Here is a 14,327-nt window from a genome sequence, read left to right as displayed (position 1 = left end):
ACGCTAGTCAGAGTGGCCAAAATGAACAAATCAGGAGACTATAGATGCTGGAGAGGATGTGGAGAAACGGGAACCCTCTTGCACTGTTGGTGGGAATGCAAATTGGTGCAGCCACTCTGGAAAGCAGTGTGGAGGTTCCTCAGAAAATTAAAAATAGACCTACCCTATGACCCAGCAATAGCACTGCTAGGAATTTATCCAAGGGATACAGGAGTACTGATGCATAGGGCCACTTGTACCCCAATGTTCATAGCAGCACTCCCAACAATAGCCAAATTATGGAAAGAGCCTAAATGTCCATCAACTGATGAATGGATAAAGAAATTGTGGTTTATATACACAATGGAATATTACGTGGCAATGAGAAAAAATGAAATATGGCCTTTTGTAGCAACGTGGATGGAACTGGAGAGTGTGATGCTAAGTGAAATAAGCCATACAGAGAAAGACAGATACCATATGGTTTCACTCTTATGTGGATCCTGAGAAACTTAACAGGAACCCATGGGGGAGGGGAAGGGAAAAAAAAAAAAGAGGTTAGAGTGGGAGAGAGCCAAAGCATAAGAGACTGTTAAAAACTGAGAACAAACTGAGGGTTGATGGGGGGTGGGAGGGAGGAGAGGGTGGGTGATGGGTATTGAGGAGGGCACCTTTTGGGATGAGCACTGGGTGTTGTATGGAAACCAATTTGTCAATAAATTTCATATATATATATATATATATATATATATATATATATATATATATATAAAGGAATTCTTCTGCACCGAAAATCTGTCTTTTCTCGCCAAGGTATTTATTTAATTATTTATTCAGATCAGTATGGACTCCTGGATTTTATTTCTACATTGTATTACAATCCAATGCTATGTTATTTATTTTATTAGTCGTATCATCCCAACTTTGGTCGTTCAGAATTCTTTCAACCTAACTCCTGTGTCCCATTAACATGCCCCAGCCTTCTCAGTTTTAAAACACTTCCTGGCTTTCTGGCATTGCAAGGTGCTCTGGGCTCATGTGTATTCCCTGCCCCAGCCCTAGAACGGGAGATAAGAGGGTGATTAAGAGAGCATATGCCACAAATTTGTGTGGTGGACGTTACCTTGGTGCAATGACGTAAGGAACAAAACTGGAAAATGAATGTGAAATGTAGTGGGAAAGGACATTTTTCATGTGAATCACATCCAGAAGGTATATCTTTAGGAATTAGGTGGACTATATACATGAATTATCATTATGTCATCTTGTATTTCAAGACAGCAATAAAGTCTCATGCAATACTGCAATTGAAACCAATTCCTAAGTCCTTTACGTTTCCTCCAAACTTCAAAGGACTCCAATCTCCAAAAGGATCCATTACTAGTGGTAACACGTAAAATAACAACAAAGGAATAACTAAAAACTTATGTCTTGGAGTTATGTATTTATTTCTGCCTCTACCTTATATAGTGAGCTCCATAGTAGTGGAATTTTATTCATCTCTGTCTTCACAGCTCACTGCTTTTGCATAGGAACTAAATAAATTAGATTACCCCATAGATTGTCTTTGGGAACCCATTCATCAACCAAACAAAGTGCATGTATATTCTTCTGAAACGTCCTGTTCCTTCCATTTGTTGATTTTGTTCTGTTCATGCAAATTGCCTTCTCACTAACACTTACCGGTTGAAATCATACACATTTTATAAGGCACCACTTTAATCTTAAATTCACTTGCGATTTTCCCTGAATACTTGGCTTCACCTTTCCCTCTCCTGAATTCCATGACAACTTCCTTGAGTTTCTTGCTACAGTTTTTTATGTGCTGGTTATATCCCCTTTCTAAGGGAGAGGTTCTGAGTTGTCCTTATCAGTTCATCACTTGGTGTATTGAGTGTTCGATCTCTGATTAAAGAACAAACAAGTCAGAAAACTGGCAATGAGCTTTATTAGAATCTACTGTAAGGTCATTCTGGAGGGGGAGTGTCAAGGAATCAGAAGGAAGAAGATGTGGACCTCTTCAGCTTACTTTATTAGAATAGGTTAAGAAGTAAAGGAACAGAAAATTGTGCTTGATTCATGTAGAGTTTGCCTTGGGTCTTGAATAATTTTCTATGTTTATATCATAATCTTGAGGGAAAGTCATTGCATATGTCCTTGGCTTTGGACGAGATGGCTTTGTAATTTTTTTACGTGCTTCCAATTCCACGATATTGAGGCAACAGTATCTCCCATTCTCACATAGTACTTCACGTATTTCACTTATTTTGCATATTTTCCTGCAATATCCTCGTATATATTCACCCCAGCATCTCTTAAGTTGTTCAGTTACTGTGCATATAAAGAACAATAGGCCAAGATCAGTGTTTGAGACTAAAAGGCAACTTTGGTCATGGGGAAGACAGAGGATGTTTGTAGGGATTAGGTGTATGGAAAACCTGCAGGCATATACTCATAATATCCTATGGAGGATGCTCCAAGAAGGTAGATCTCAGTGTTTATGTCTAACTGATCGCTCATATTTATTTCCTCCTGGGTTTTGGGCTTCCATCCAACATCCAATGGACTCCCCCCAAAGCATCAGCTCTTGTTGGGAAAATAAAGGAACGGAAGCTTTGATTGCAGGGTATGGAACTATTACTCCATCTGGGAACCTCAGCACATCTGCCACTGTTTGGGTGCCGCAGGGCACCACTTCTCTACCACTGTCCACCTGTAATGCCCAGAGAATAGTATTTGTTACTCTGTATTTCTGTCTGAGTCAGACTGTGTTCTTGGGTTCATACTCCTACCATGATCAAGAAAGACTGTCTTGTTGTTCAGTCAGGTGTTTTTTTTTCCCTCAGTAATACTCCTCCCCGATTCTCAGCATTGCACATTTTTGCCAGTGCAGGTCTTCCTTTGACTTCTATGTCATCATAATAATCTTGAACTTGTTTTACTCCTCTCTGAGTCCTCATTCCTCTTCCACCTCTAGAGCGAGAGTTTCTCCAATGTTGAGTCCCAGACTTTGCTCACCTTGATATATAGCCTTTTCTTTAGTGAACCTAAATACTTTTAGTGATCTACAGAGTTAAGATATTCAGGTTTTGGCTTCTGGACTTATATAATCCCCTGAGATAGACCCCAGAAGATGAAGACTGAAAACAAAGATGCTGCCTCCAACCCCAGATTCCAGAATTCCTTTGATTCTTAGGAGTTTGAGGGGCTGGGGACGGACCACTTCTAATCCTATAGTAAGAGCCAAATGTAAGAGATCTGCTTTTGAAAGAGGAAAGAAAATGAATTTTTACATTTTTAGTATGGGCCAAGCCTTATGCTGGATGTTTTACAAATGTTATTTAATAAAGCCCCTATGATCCAGGTGTCATTATCTCCACAATGAGGGAACTGAAGCTCAGAGAGCCTTTACCATTTATCCAAAGTTGACCAGCCAGTAGATATTGAAGGCATAATCTCACACCTGACTCCAAAGTTTCTGCTTCTTCCACTATCCACACACTGTAGACTAAAATATATATTGGAGTGGAAGAAAATATGGCTAGGTGGCAGAGTAAAAACTGTATCCTAATAAATAGGGGCATTCCTAGATATGGTCTCACTCCTTTCTATAATGACACCTTCCCAGAGGAAATTATGGCCTCTTTTCAGCTCTGTCAATACTTTTTTTTTTTTTTTTTTTAAAGAACAGTACCATGGTAGAAGGCATCAGGGAGAGGGAATTTCTGGTGAGGTTGGGTAGACTTCAGCCATCCCAAGGGGGCCTATCTTCTCCTGCCATGACTTATGAAATTCCCTTGGTTCTTAGAAATACTCCATCCCATTGTTGATTTGGGTGAGTCCCTGGAAAGCTCTGGATTACCTGTGGACTTCTGGAACAGCAGAATTGCAATGATTAGGAGGAGCTTCATGGCCAGGCTTGCCACAGGAGGTGGCAGCCAAAGCTCTTTGTCCAGTGGGTTGCACACCATGTCACCTTCCTCAGAGACTTGGATTCTTATGCACCAGACTAGAACGGATGGCATGATACGAAGTGTGTTCCCAAACTTCTGAACTGTGGACTTCGTACCATGTGGGCGGGCACAGGAAATTTGAGGTTGCCCACTTTTCCCCCACGTGGAATTCAGAGACACGGCATGTTCTACCCCATCTTATCTGATGCTTTCTGTCGGCTGTAGACTACCGGTGAGAATAATCTGTGCTTTCTGTACTTTGGCTGTCTGCCCTGTGAGACCAAGGTAGACATGTGCTCACATCTAGTTATGAATAAAAGAATACAAACAGTGAAGCATTCTCCATTTGCAGCATTCAGCTAAGTGTAGCATCTCTGGGTGTTGTGTCTATCACTTCAGTCTGTCCAAATGGCAGCCCACTTTCATCCTCACATCCTGGATATATTTAATGACTCACAGACAAGCAATATACAATGACAGAGGAATAATAGGGTGACTACAATACAATTTCATCTAGAAACAGCAGAAAGGGGGAGAAAAGACAGAGGTAACACAGCATATAGCATTGTCCTGATGGACAATAGCAAGGGTTTCTCTCCTGCCAACATAGAGAATTCTTCGATTTGTATTTTTTCCATTCTGTTCTCTGGGAAGATTCCCCTTGTCCATGGATCTCAGTGGCTCTCTCTTGGAGGAGGTTGGGGGAGACTTCTTCTGGGGGATATGCTACTTTAGCAACACATTTCCTATTAGTGCAGGTATTGGAAATTATACGAATGATTTTGTTACCCAGGCTTTGATTTCTCTTGCGTTATAACTCATTTGAAAGATAAGACTTTCCTTTGAATTGCTTTTAGTCATGTTCGTATCTAAGATCAATGAATAAATAATTTTGAATCATGGAAACTCATTTTAGATCCCAACCAGGGCACTGATATCGACAGAATAAGCTTCTGGAGATTATGCCATCTCTAAACCATCTCTACGCTCATCCCTTAACTTAAGAGTCTCTCACTCAGGCTCTGGCTGTAAGCATTCGATACGATAGTATCTGGACAGTGTAGATGAACTAATTGAGAGTGATCTCCATGAATTTATGGTAGTATCAACGTATGCGTTTGTGTAATGCCACCGGCAACACTTGTCTATCTAAATTCAGAAATGTACACAACATTAATTGTGTTAATGTAGGATTGTGGTGTCCAAGGAATTAAAGGACTAAAAGAAGAAGAACATAGGAGCCCTAGTTATTGGCCAGAGAGCTATTGAAGTAGATCACGGACTTTCTTCTGGTTAGAGACAGAAATATAAACAAAGTGGGGCTGATAAGTTGATTTGACAATTCTGTGATTAGAAAATTCACATTCTTTTGTCCCACAGGTAACATTAAGACTGCATCTTAGAAAAAGTGGTGTCTCCATACTCCCACTTCAATACTGTGTGTGTGCTTGCATGTGTGCACGCGTGTGTGTGCCCACGTGTGCGTGTGTGCGTGCACGCGTGTGTGTGTCTTTTCTGTCCCCTGCTGCCAGAGAGTCTATGAACATGATCTTCTAGATTGATTCCATAGAGAGTCTTCCTTTCCCCAGACTCCCTTAGGGCTAAAAAAGTACATATTCCCATGTGCAAGATGGGATGAATAAAGAACATGATGTTTCTTAGGAAAAGTACAACATTTTTAATGTACTTCTTATAAAAAGACATAAGTGTAATATATTTCTGGATAACTCACCTATCATGCTCTGTCGAGTCGAAGAGTTAGGAGAGTAAATTATTTGATTATTTAAATGGGTCAGCCAGGGAGGTTGTGTTTGTTTGCAAGAGTTAAAAAGTTTTTCTTTTTATGTCAATTAAAAATAGATTTGAAGAATAGTTTTCTTGGGGCGCCTGGGTGGCTCAGTCGGTTAAGCGTCCGACTTCGGCTCAGGTCATGATCTCGTAGTTCGTGAGTTTGAGCCCCGCGTCGGGCTCTGTGCTGCCAGCTCAGAGCCTGGAGCCTGCTTCGGATTCTCTGTCTCCCTCTCTCTCTGCCCCTCCCCTGTTCATGCTCTGTCTCTCTCTGTCTCAAAAATAAATAAACGTTGAAAAATAGTTTTCTTGTATAGCGTGTGCATTATTTACAAGAATCAGGAAATAAAAACCGAACACAAGAAAGGAAATAACCAGTGGCATTACTACTGTCTAAAGAAAACATCTGAAAACATGCATACCATTTATAATTTTTTCCTTAATAGAACAAAAATACCTTTATTGTTTAATCCAGATATCACCTTACGGGGTTTTCCTGATTAGCAGGAAAGATGTGATAAAACTGTCCCAGACTTACATCAATTGCATGGCTTTTGAAAGTCTAGGATTCTTCAAATCTCTGCGGGTTCCAGATGTTCACATTCTTAGGATACACCGGCTTTCAGAATTCTCTATCTTCATTTGCTAATTCTTACTTGCACCATATCCAGCCTCCCCGATGCAAAACTCTTCGTTAATTCCCAACAAAAGTAAAACCACACGTACTAAGCACTTTGGAATTTATCAGAAGGTATATAAGAGTTTGGGAGGGAGGGTTACTGAGAAGGTGATTACTTGGCAGTAACACAAGCAACTTTCAAAAGGACTGGAAGACATCATTGATGTGTTTTTTTTTTTTTAATTTTTTAAAAATTTAAATCCAAGTTAGTTAACATATAGTGCAATAGTAAGTTCAGGAATAGAATTCAGTGATTCATCACTTACGTATAACACCCAGTGCTCATCCTAACAAGTGCCCTCCTTAATTAATACCCCTCACTTGTTTAGCCCTTCCCCCCACCAGACACCCTGCCAGCAACTCTCAGTTTGTGTGCTGTATTTAAGAGTCTCTTATGGTTTGTCTCCCTCTCTGTTTTTATATTATTTTTGCTCCCCTTCCCTTATGTTCATCTGTTTTGTGTCTTAAATCCACATATGAGTGAAGTCCTACGATACTTGTCTTTCTCTGAATGACTTACTTTGCTTAGCATAATACACACTCTAGTTCCATCCACACTGTTGCAAGTGGCAAGATTTCATTCTTTTTTGATTGCTGAGTAATATTCCATAGTGTGTGTGTGTGTGTGTGTGTGTGTGTGTCACATCTTTTTTTATGAATATAATTTATTGTCAAATTATTTACCACATCTTCTTTATCCATTCATCCATCGATGGACATTTGGGCTCTTTCCATACTTTGGCTATTGTTGATAGTGCTGCTATAAACGTGGGGGTGCATGTGTCCCTTCGAAACAGCACTCCTGTATCCCTTGGATAAATTCCTAATAGTGCATTTGCTGGGTCATAGGATAGTTCTGTTTTTAATTTTTTGAGGAACCTCCGTACCGTTTTCCAGAGTGGCTGCACCAGTTTGCATTCCCACCAGCAGTGCAAAAGAGATCCTCTTTCTCCGCATCCTTGCCAACATCTGTTGTTGCCTGAGTTGTTAATGTCAACATTTGTTATTTCTTGTCTTCCTGATGACAGCCATTCCAACAAGTGTGAGGTTATATCTCACTGTGGTTTTGATTTGTAGTTCCCTGATGATTAATAATCTTGAGCATCTTCATGGGTCTGTTGGCCATTTGGATGTCTTCTTTGGAAAAATGTCTATTTAATTCCCCTCTCTATTTTAAAATTAGATTGTTTGTTTTTCTGTCATTGAGTCGTATGCATTATTTATATATTTTGGATCTTAACCCCTTTTCTGATATATGGTTTGCAAATATTTTCTTCCATTCTGTAGGTTGCCTTTTTCATTTTGTTGATAGTTTCTTTTGCCATGCAGAACCTTTTAAGTTTGATATAATCCCACTTGTTAATTTTTGGTTTTGTTCCTTGTTCTTTTGGTGTCCTATTTAAAAAATCACTGCTAAGAACAATGTCATTTATATGATTGTCTACAAATTGCAAACCAGTCTATAGAGAATTTGTAGAAATCCAGCCTACCTGAAGGTGTATTGCGTGTGCCAGTCTCAGCCTGTCAGTTACTGGTGTTGTGGTTGGACGAGCCCTTGTGGTTATGATTCCAAGGTGCCCTTCAGCAATAACCATCAGGAAACTTTGAAAAAATAAAGTCTCATTACTTATAGAGCATGGAAATTACATAGCACACCTGAGGCTGCATAGCAAAGTCTTTGATAGAGAGAGTGCACACAGGGTTCTGGGGTTCTGCTTTTATTGGGGCCTAGGGTATTATGGTCTAACTAGGTGAATTTAAAACATAAGAGCAGGAATTTAAAGCATGGGGAGAGAAAAAACTAGTGTCCCAACTGGTTAGTTTTCAAATTCAACCAAAATCTCTGAAACAAAGGAAACTCATTGAAGGGGGGGGGGGGGGGCTCTTTTTCTAGCTCCGTGGCTGGCAATGTGTTTATTAGAGATAGCCTTTGTTGAATTGGCTGCCTCTTTGAAGTGGATGCCTCAGCAATCAAAGCTTCACTCAGGCACTTGCATTACAAAACAAAACAAACAAAAAGCCACAAAACAACTGCCTGGGCTTAGCACAGCAGCAGAGTGGGAAGGATATCAGTTTGGACACGGTGGAGGGGAATTTTACCAGAAATCACCTAGGGTGATACTGCACAGGGCTAAGCTGCCCAGCGTTGGGGGCATTGGGTGGAAAGCAGTGAGTTAGTGCCCAGTTACCCTAGTTGTATGGGTTGTGGCTGGAGAAACTTGTTTCTCTTCAGAAGAACCCAGAGTACTGAGAAAAGAACCCCATGCCGGAGGTGGGGTTGGGGGGAGAGACGCGGAAGAAAGCAGATAAGAATATTAAAACGCTATTAAAACGCTTCTGCTAGGAAGTCTGCCTACAAACCTCTGGGAGTATCCCACTGGAGACTCTCCTGGTCCACCCGCACCCATGTGCACCCAGTGCTAAGCCCACAACCCCCCTTCCCACCCCCCACAGCCAGATCTTTGTGTGGCTCACGGGAGCCACAGCAGTTCCTACCCAGGTCTTTGGGCAAGGAGAAGCCACAAACTGGAGCAGCAGTGCCACCTTCTGGAATCTAAAGGGAGGTTTCCAGCAGCTACACTGGTGAGTTCTAACAAGAGAAAACAATAAAAGCTTAAAAATCCTGTCACAAGATGGAACAAGAAGAGTGGTGCTGGTCTACCTGTGCACAACCTAGGAAACACCAGGTAAACTGACACCAAGGAGGAATACCACATGGGAAGACAACCAGTAGAGATTTAAGGAGGTTTCTGCTGCTTCACATGTGAAAGCAACGGTGCAAAAATGTGGGAACGTGAAGAATCAAATAAATAGGCCATCACCATAAGATATCCATAATTCTCCAACGCTGAGCTCAAAGTTAGAGAATACTGCAATTGAGTTGATAAAGAATTCAAAATAGCTGTTTTGAAGACACTTAATGAGCTAAAGAAAACTTAGTAAGACAGTTCAATGATCTCAAGGAAAAAAAATACAGGAACAAAATGAACTCTTTGTCAAAGAGGTAGACCCTAAAAAAAGACCCAAATAGAAATTCTGGAGCTAAAGAATTCAATGAATTAAGAATATAACAGAGAACATCTTTTTGAGAAGAGAGCAGATGGAAGATATTATAAGTGACTTAGGGGATAGGAATTTTGAACACAGAAGAGAACAAAGAAAAAAGAATAAAGTGAAGAAGGCTTACACATTCTATGGGACTGAATCAAAGGGGAAATGTTGGAATAATCGGGAATCTAGAGAGAGAAGAGAGGGAGAAGGGGACAGAAATCTTATTTAAAGAAATAATAGTTGAAAACTGCCCAACCTGGGGAAAGACTTAGACATCCAAATTCACAAAGCTATTAAATAGATTGCCCTATTATCTCAAGGCCAAAAGACCTCCAAAACATAATATAATAAAACTATTCAAAATCAAAGATACAAAGAAAATCCCAAAAGGCATCCAGTAAGTGAAGAGTGTAATCTACAAAGGAAACCCCATTAGGCTGTCAGTAGATTTCTCAGCAGAATCCCTAAGGGGACAGTGGAGTGACATACGCAAAGTGATGAAAGGTTTAAAATCTCCTGCCAAGAATATCTGGCAAAATTGTCCTTCAGATATTGTGGGGGGTCGGGCCCCGGTGCCAGGCTGAGACCGGGTCGAGCAATGTTTCCTGTTGACTTAGCCAACCCGGTGGTTCCCCCTCCCATTCCCCCACTTTCAAGGGCATACGAAAGCCTTGTCAAGGCTGAGAAAGTTAATTCCTGAAGCCTGTGGTCTGCAGGTGTTGGCAGTAATACTACCTCCCTTTTTCTATCCCGAGTCAGATAGAAACAAACATGGGAATTGTGTTTTGCTAGCAATCTTATCAACAAGGTCTTGTTGTGACCCGTCTAGAAAATTCACAAGAAACAGAACTAAATGTTTTGGTTGGCAGTGATTATGTGAAACCTGATTATTCTTAGAATGACCTGATCCATAAGAGTCTTATATTATAAAAGATTGTGTACAGCAACAATAAAGCCGTCACTTGGGCCATCAGCCCAGGGGACCCTCCTGTTCCCAAACTTTCTCTTCTCTCTTTTTTTCTTGCATTCCCCTACCCTCAGGACCCTGACCTCGGTGTTTGTCGCACCAGTCACGACAAAATATGAGGTGGAAATAAAGACTTCCCCAGACAAACAAAAGGTGAGGAAGTTCTTCACCACTAGACCTGCCTTGCAAGAAGTGCTGCTGATAGGAGTTCTCCAAACTGAAATGAAAAGATGCTAATCAGCAACATGACAACATATGACAGTAGTCAGCCCACTGCTAAAGCTGGAAAATGTTAGTCAGATATAGAAAACTCTAATTTTGGGGTGCCTGGGTGGCGCAGCCGGTTAAGCGTCCGACTTCAGCCAGGTCACGATCTCGCGGTCCGTGAGTTCGAGACCCGCGTCGGGCTCTGGGCTGATGGCTCAGAGCCTGGAGCCTGTTTCCGATTCTGTGTCTCCTTCTCTCTCTGCCCCTCCCCCGTTCATGCTCTGTCTCTCTCTGTCCCAAAAATAAATAAACGTTGAAAAAAAAAAAAAAGAAAACTCTAATTTTATAATAGGGTGGTATATGAACCACTTAACTAAAGTATAAAGGTTAAAGAAAAAGCGTGGTAAAAATAACTATAGTTACTATAATTTGCTAATGAATTCACAGCATAAAAGGTACATTGTGACATCAAAAATATAAAAGGGGAGGAGAAAAAGGGAGGAGACTTTATAGGTGAATGCAGATTAAGTTCCTATCATCATAAAATGGACTGTTTTATCTATGAGAGGTTTTATGTAAGCCTCAAGAAAACCACAAAGCAAACATCTAAAGTAGGTTCATAAAGGATAAAAAAAAGGAGGGAGAAGGGGGAGAACAGACCACACCACCAGGGCAAATCAGCAACTTACAAAAGTAGTTAGAAACAGAGGGGAAAAAAGGAGCAATGGAAATACAGAACAACCAGAAAGCAATCAATAAGATGGCAGTAGTAAGTTCTTGCATATCAATGATCACTCTAAAGATAAATGGTTTTTAATTACCCAATCAAAAGGCACAAAATAGCTAGAGGTTTATAAAAAACCAGACCCAACTGTATGCTGCCTCCCAGAGACCCACTTCAGCTTTAAGAACACATATATGCTCAGAGTGAAGGGATGGAAGAAGACATTTCATGCAAGTGGAAACCAAAAGAAAATGGGGGCATAGGCTGTTGGCCAAAACTGGTAGTAAGAGACATAGAAGGTCATTATATAATGGTAAAGGTGTCAGTACATCAAGAAGATATAATAATTATAAATATATATACAACCAACGTTGGAGGACCTAAATGTATTAAGCAAATATTAACATGTCAGAAGGGAGAAATAGACAAGATTATGACAACAGGGCACTTCAGTACCCCCATTTTCAGCAATGGATAGGTCATTGAGAGAGAAAATCAGTTTTAAAAATTTGGAATTGAACCATGCTTTAGACTGAATGGACCTAATAGACATCCTACAAAAAAGTAAATTAAAATGGATCAATTAAATAAATGTAGGAGCTAAAACCATAAAACCTTTAGAAGAAAACACAGGTGTAAATCCTCATGACCTTAAGTTAGGCAATAATTTCTTAGACATGACACCAAAAGCAAAAAAGATAAATGGAACTTCATCAAAATTAAAAACTGTTATATTGTAAAAGACACGATCAATAAAATGAAAAAGAAACCCAGAGAATGGAGGAAATATATGTCTAACATATCAAATCATATATGTAACATGGGCAGTATAGCTCAAGAGATGGGGAATTTCATTTGAAAAAAATTTTTTTAATGTTTATTTATTTTTGACACAGAGAGAGAGATGGAGTGTGAGCAGGGGTGGGGCAGAGAGAGAGGGAGACACAGAATCCAAAGCAGACGCCAGGCTCTGAGCTGTCAGCACAGAGCCTGATGCAGGGCTCGAACCCATGAATGGTAAGATCATGACCTGAACCCAAGTTGGGCACTTAACCGACTGAGCCACGCAGGCGCCCCAAGAGATGGGGAATTTCAGACTGGAGCTAGAAACTACAAAAAGAAACCAAATGCAAATATTATGTTTATATATGAAGATAGCAGCAATTTGGAGGTCAGTTCCCATGTAGTGAAGTGATGGGTTATTGAGCTACGGGGGATCCTTAAGGACAAAGATAAAAAGAATATGAAGATTATCATGCTGAATGATGGAGAAAGCATATATTCATGAAAATGTAATATCTAGGAATTGTGGAAAAATGGAATGATTGGTGGGGTCTGTGTCAGGTAACGTTTGAAGCCTTATATCACGTTTTAGGAGTGGTCTTCAAACTTTTTTGAATTTTGAGGGTGTGGTTTTCCTAACACTATTTAAAACGGAAAAATAAAATATTTCATCATAAATGTATATAATAAAAAGATATGATTACTGGTGTATTATAAGAATTGACATGTAAAAATTACAATTTAGTTTTTCAATTCAATCTGAATAGATAATAATGGCAATTATTCATTTAATAAATATGAAAAGCTTTTTAGAAAGGCAGTTAGAAACATTACATCGTTTTTTTCTCTTTAAATTTTTATTCCACCAGTTTAAGTTTTTATTCCACCCTCCCCACAAAATTAAATCTTTTTTTTTTTTTTTAACGTTTATTTATTTTTGAGACAGAGAGAGACAGAGCATGAACGGGGGAGGGGCAGAGAGAGAGGGAGACACAGAATCGGAAGCAGGCTCCAGGCTCTGAGCCATCAGCCCAGAGCCCGACGCGGGGCTCGAACTCACGGACCGCGAGATCGTGACCTGGCTGAAGTTGGAAGCTTAACCGACTGCGCCACCCAGGCGCCCCCAAAATTAAATCTTAATGTAATATATTTTTATGTTTAAAAGTCTATTGTTGATCGTTCTATCATATTTGCCTGTAACAAAAGATGGATATATATTGTGATTTATTGTAAAATCTCCATGAACATAAAGCTCTAAATGTTTAACAACATATTCAAGATTGAACCATCATTGCAATATTTGGAACAAAATTGATTAAAGATGCATAAATGTATTGTCAAACATGACAAATAATTATCAACCAAAAATAACTTTGTTTTACTGTAAATGCATCTTGTTAGTAAATAGATTGTGCTTCCTTTCTATTAGTTTATTTTATTTTTTAATTTTTTTAACGTTTATTTATTATTAAGAGACAGAGAGACACAGAGCATGAGCAAGGGAGTAGAGAGAGAGGGAGACACAGAATCTGAAGTAGGCTCCAGGCTCTGAGCTGTCAGCACAGAGCTGACATGGGGCTCGAACTCACAAACTGCGAGATCATGACTTGAGCCCAAGTCGGCTGCCCAACCAACTGAGCCACCCAGGCGCCCCTCTTTCTTAAAAAAAATTTTTTTTAATGTTTTTGTTTTTGTTTTGTTTTGTTTTTACTTATTTTTGAGACAGAGAGAGACAGAGTATTAGCAGGGGAAGGGCAGAGAGAGAGGGAGACACAGAATCCGAAGCAGGCTCCAGGCTCTGAGCTATCAGCACAGAGCCCAATGTGGGGCTCAAACTCATGGACTATGAGATCATGACCTGAGCCGAAGTCGCCGCCTAACCGACTGAGCCACCCAGGAACCCCATCCCCTCTTTCTACTAGTTTAGATAAATACTACTTTTTACTGGAACGAGGTGAAAGTCAGCATCAACTTTTTTTTCCCAGTTTTTATTTTGAAAAATGTAAACACTGAAAGATCTTATTTGTATCAATAGGTAGATGTAAAAGTTGGAAGATTAGGCATCAGGTAGATGATAGACAGATGATAGATGATAGATAGATAGATAGATAGATAGATAGATAGATAGATAGATAATACACAGATAGTAGATCACACAGCTTTTTTTAGCTCCTTACAAGTTATATGCCAAAAATT

General features: G+C 39.9%; 1 protein-coding gene across 1 annotated transcript; it reads right to left on the bottom strand.

Annotated features, from left to right (window-relative positions):
* Nucleotides 1-2,056: 2,056 nt before the first annotated feature.
* DEFB127 (defensin beta 127) lies at nt 2,057-3,950 on the bottom strand. The gene is made up of 2 exons (XM_003983666.5): nt 3,842-3,950; nt 2,057-2,310 (listed from the first exon to the last, which is right to left on the bottom strand). The coding sequence occupies exons 1-2, from the start codon at nt 3,948-3,950 to the stop codon at nt 2,057-2,059; spliced, it is 363 nt and encodes a 120-aa protein (XP_003983715.3).
* Between the last annotated feature and the right edge of the window lie 10,377 nt (nt 3,951-14,327).

Source organism: Felis catus, chromosome A3, assembly GCF_018350175.1.
Source record: "Felis catus isolate Fca126 chromosome A3, F.catus_Fca126_mat1.0, whole genome shotgun sequence".
Classification (NCBI taxonomy): Eukaryota; Metazoa; Chordata; class Mammalia; order Carnivora; family Felidae; genus Felis; species Felis catus.
This window is presented reverse-complemented; position numbering and strand designations above follow the sequence as displayed.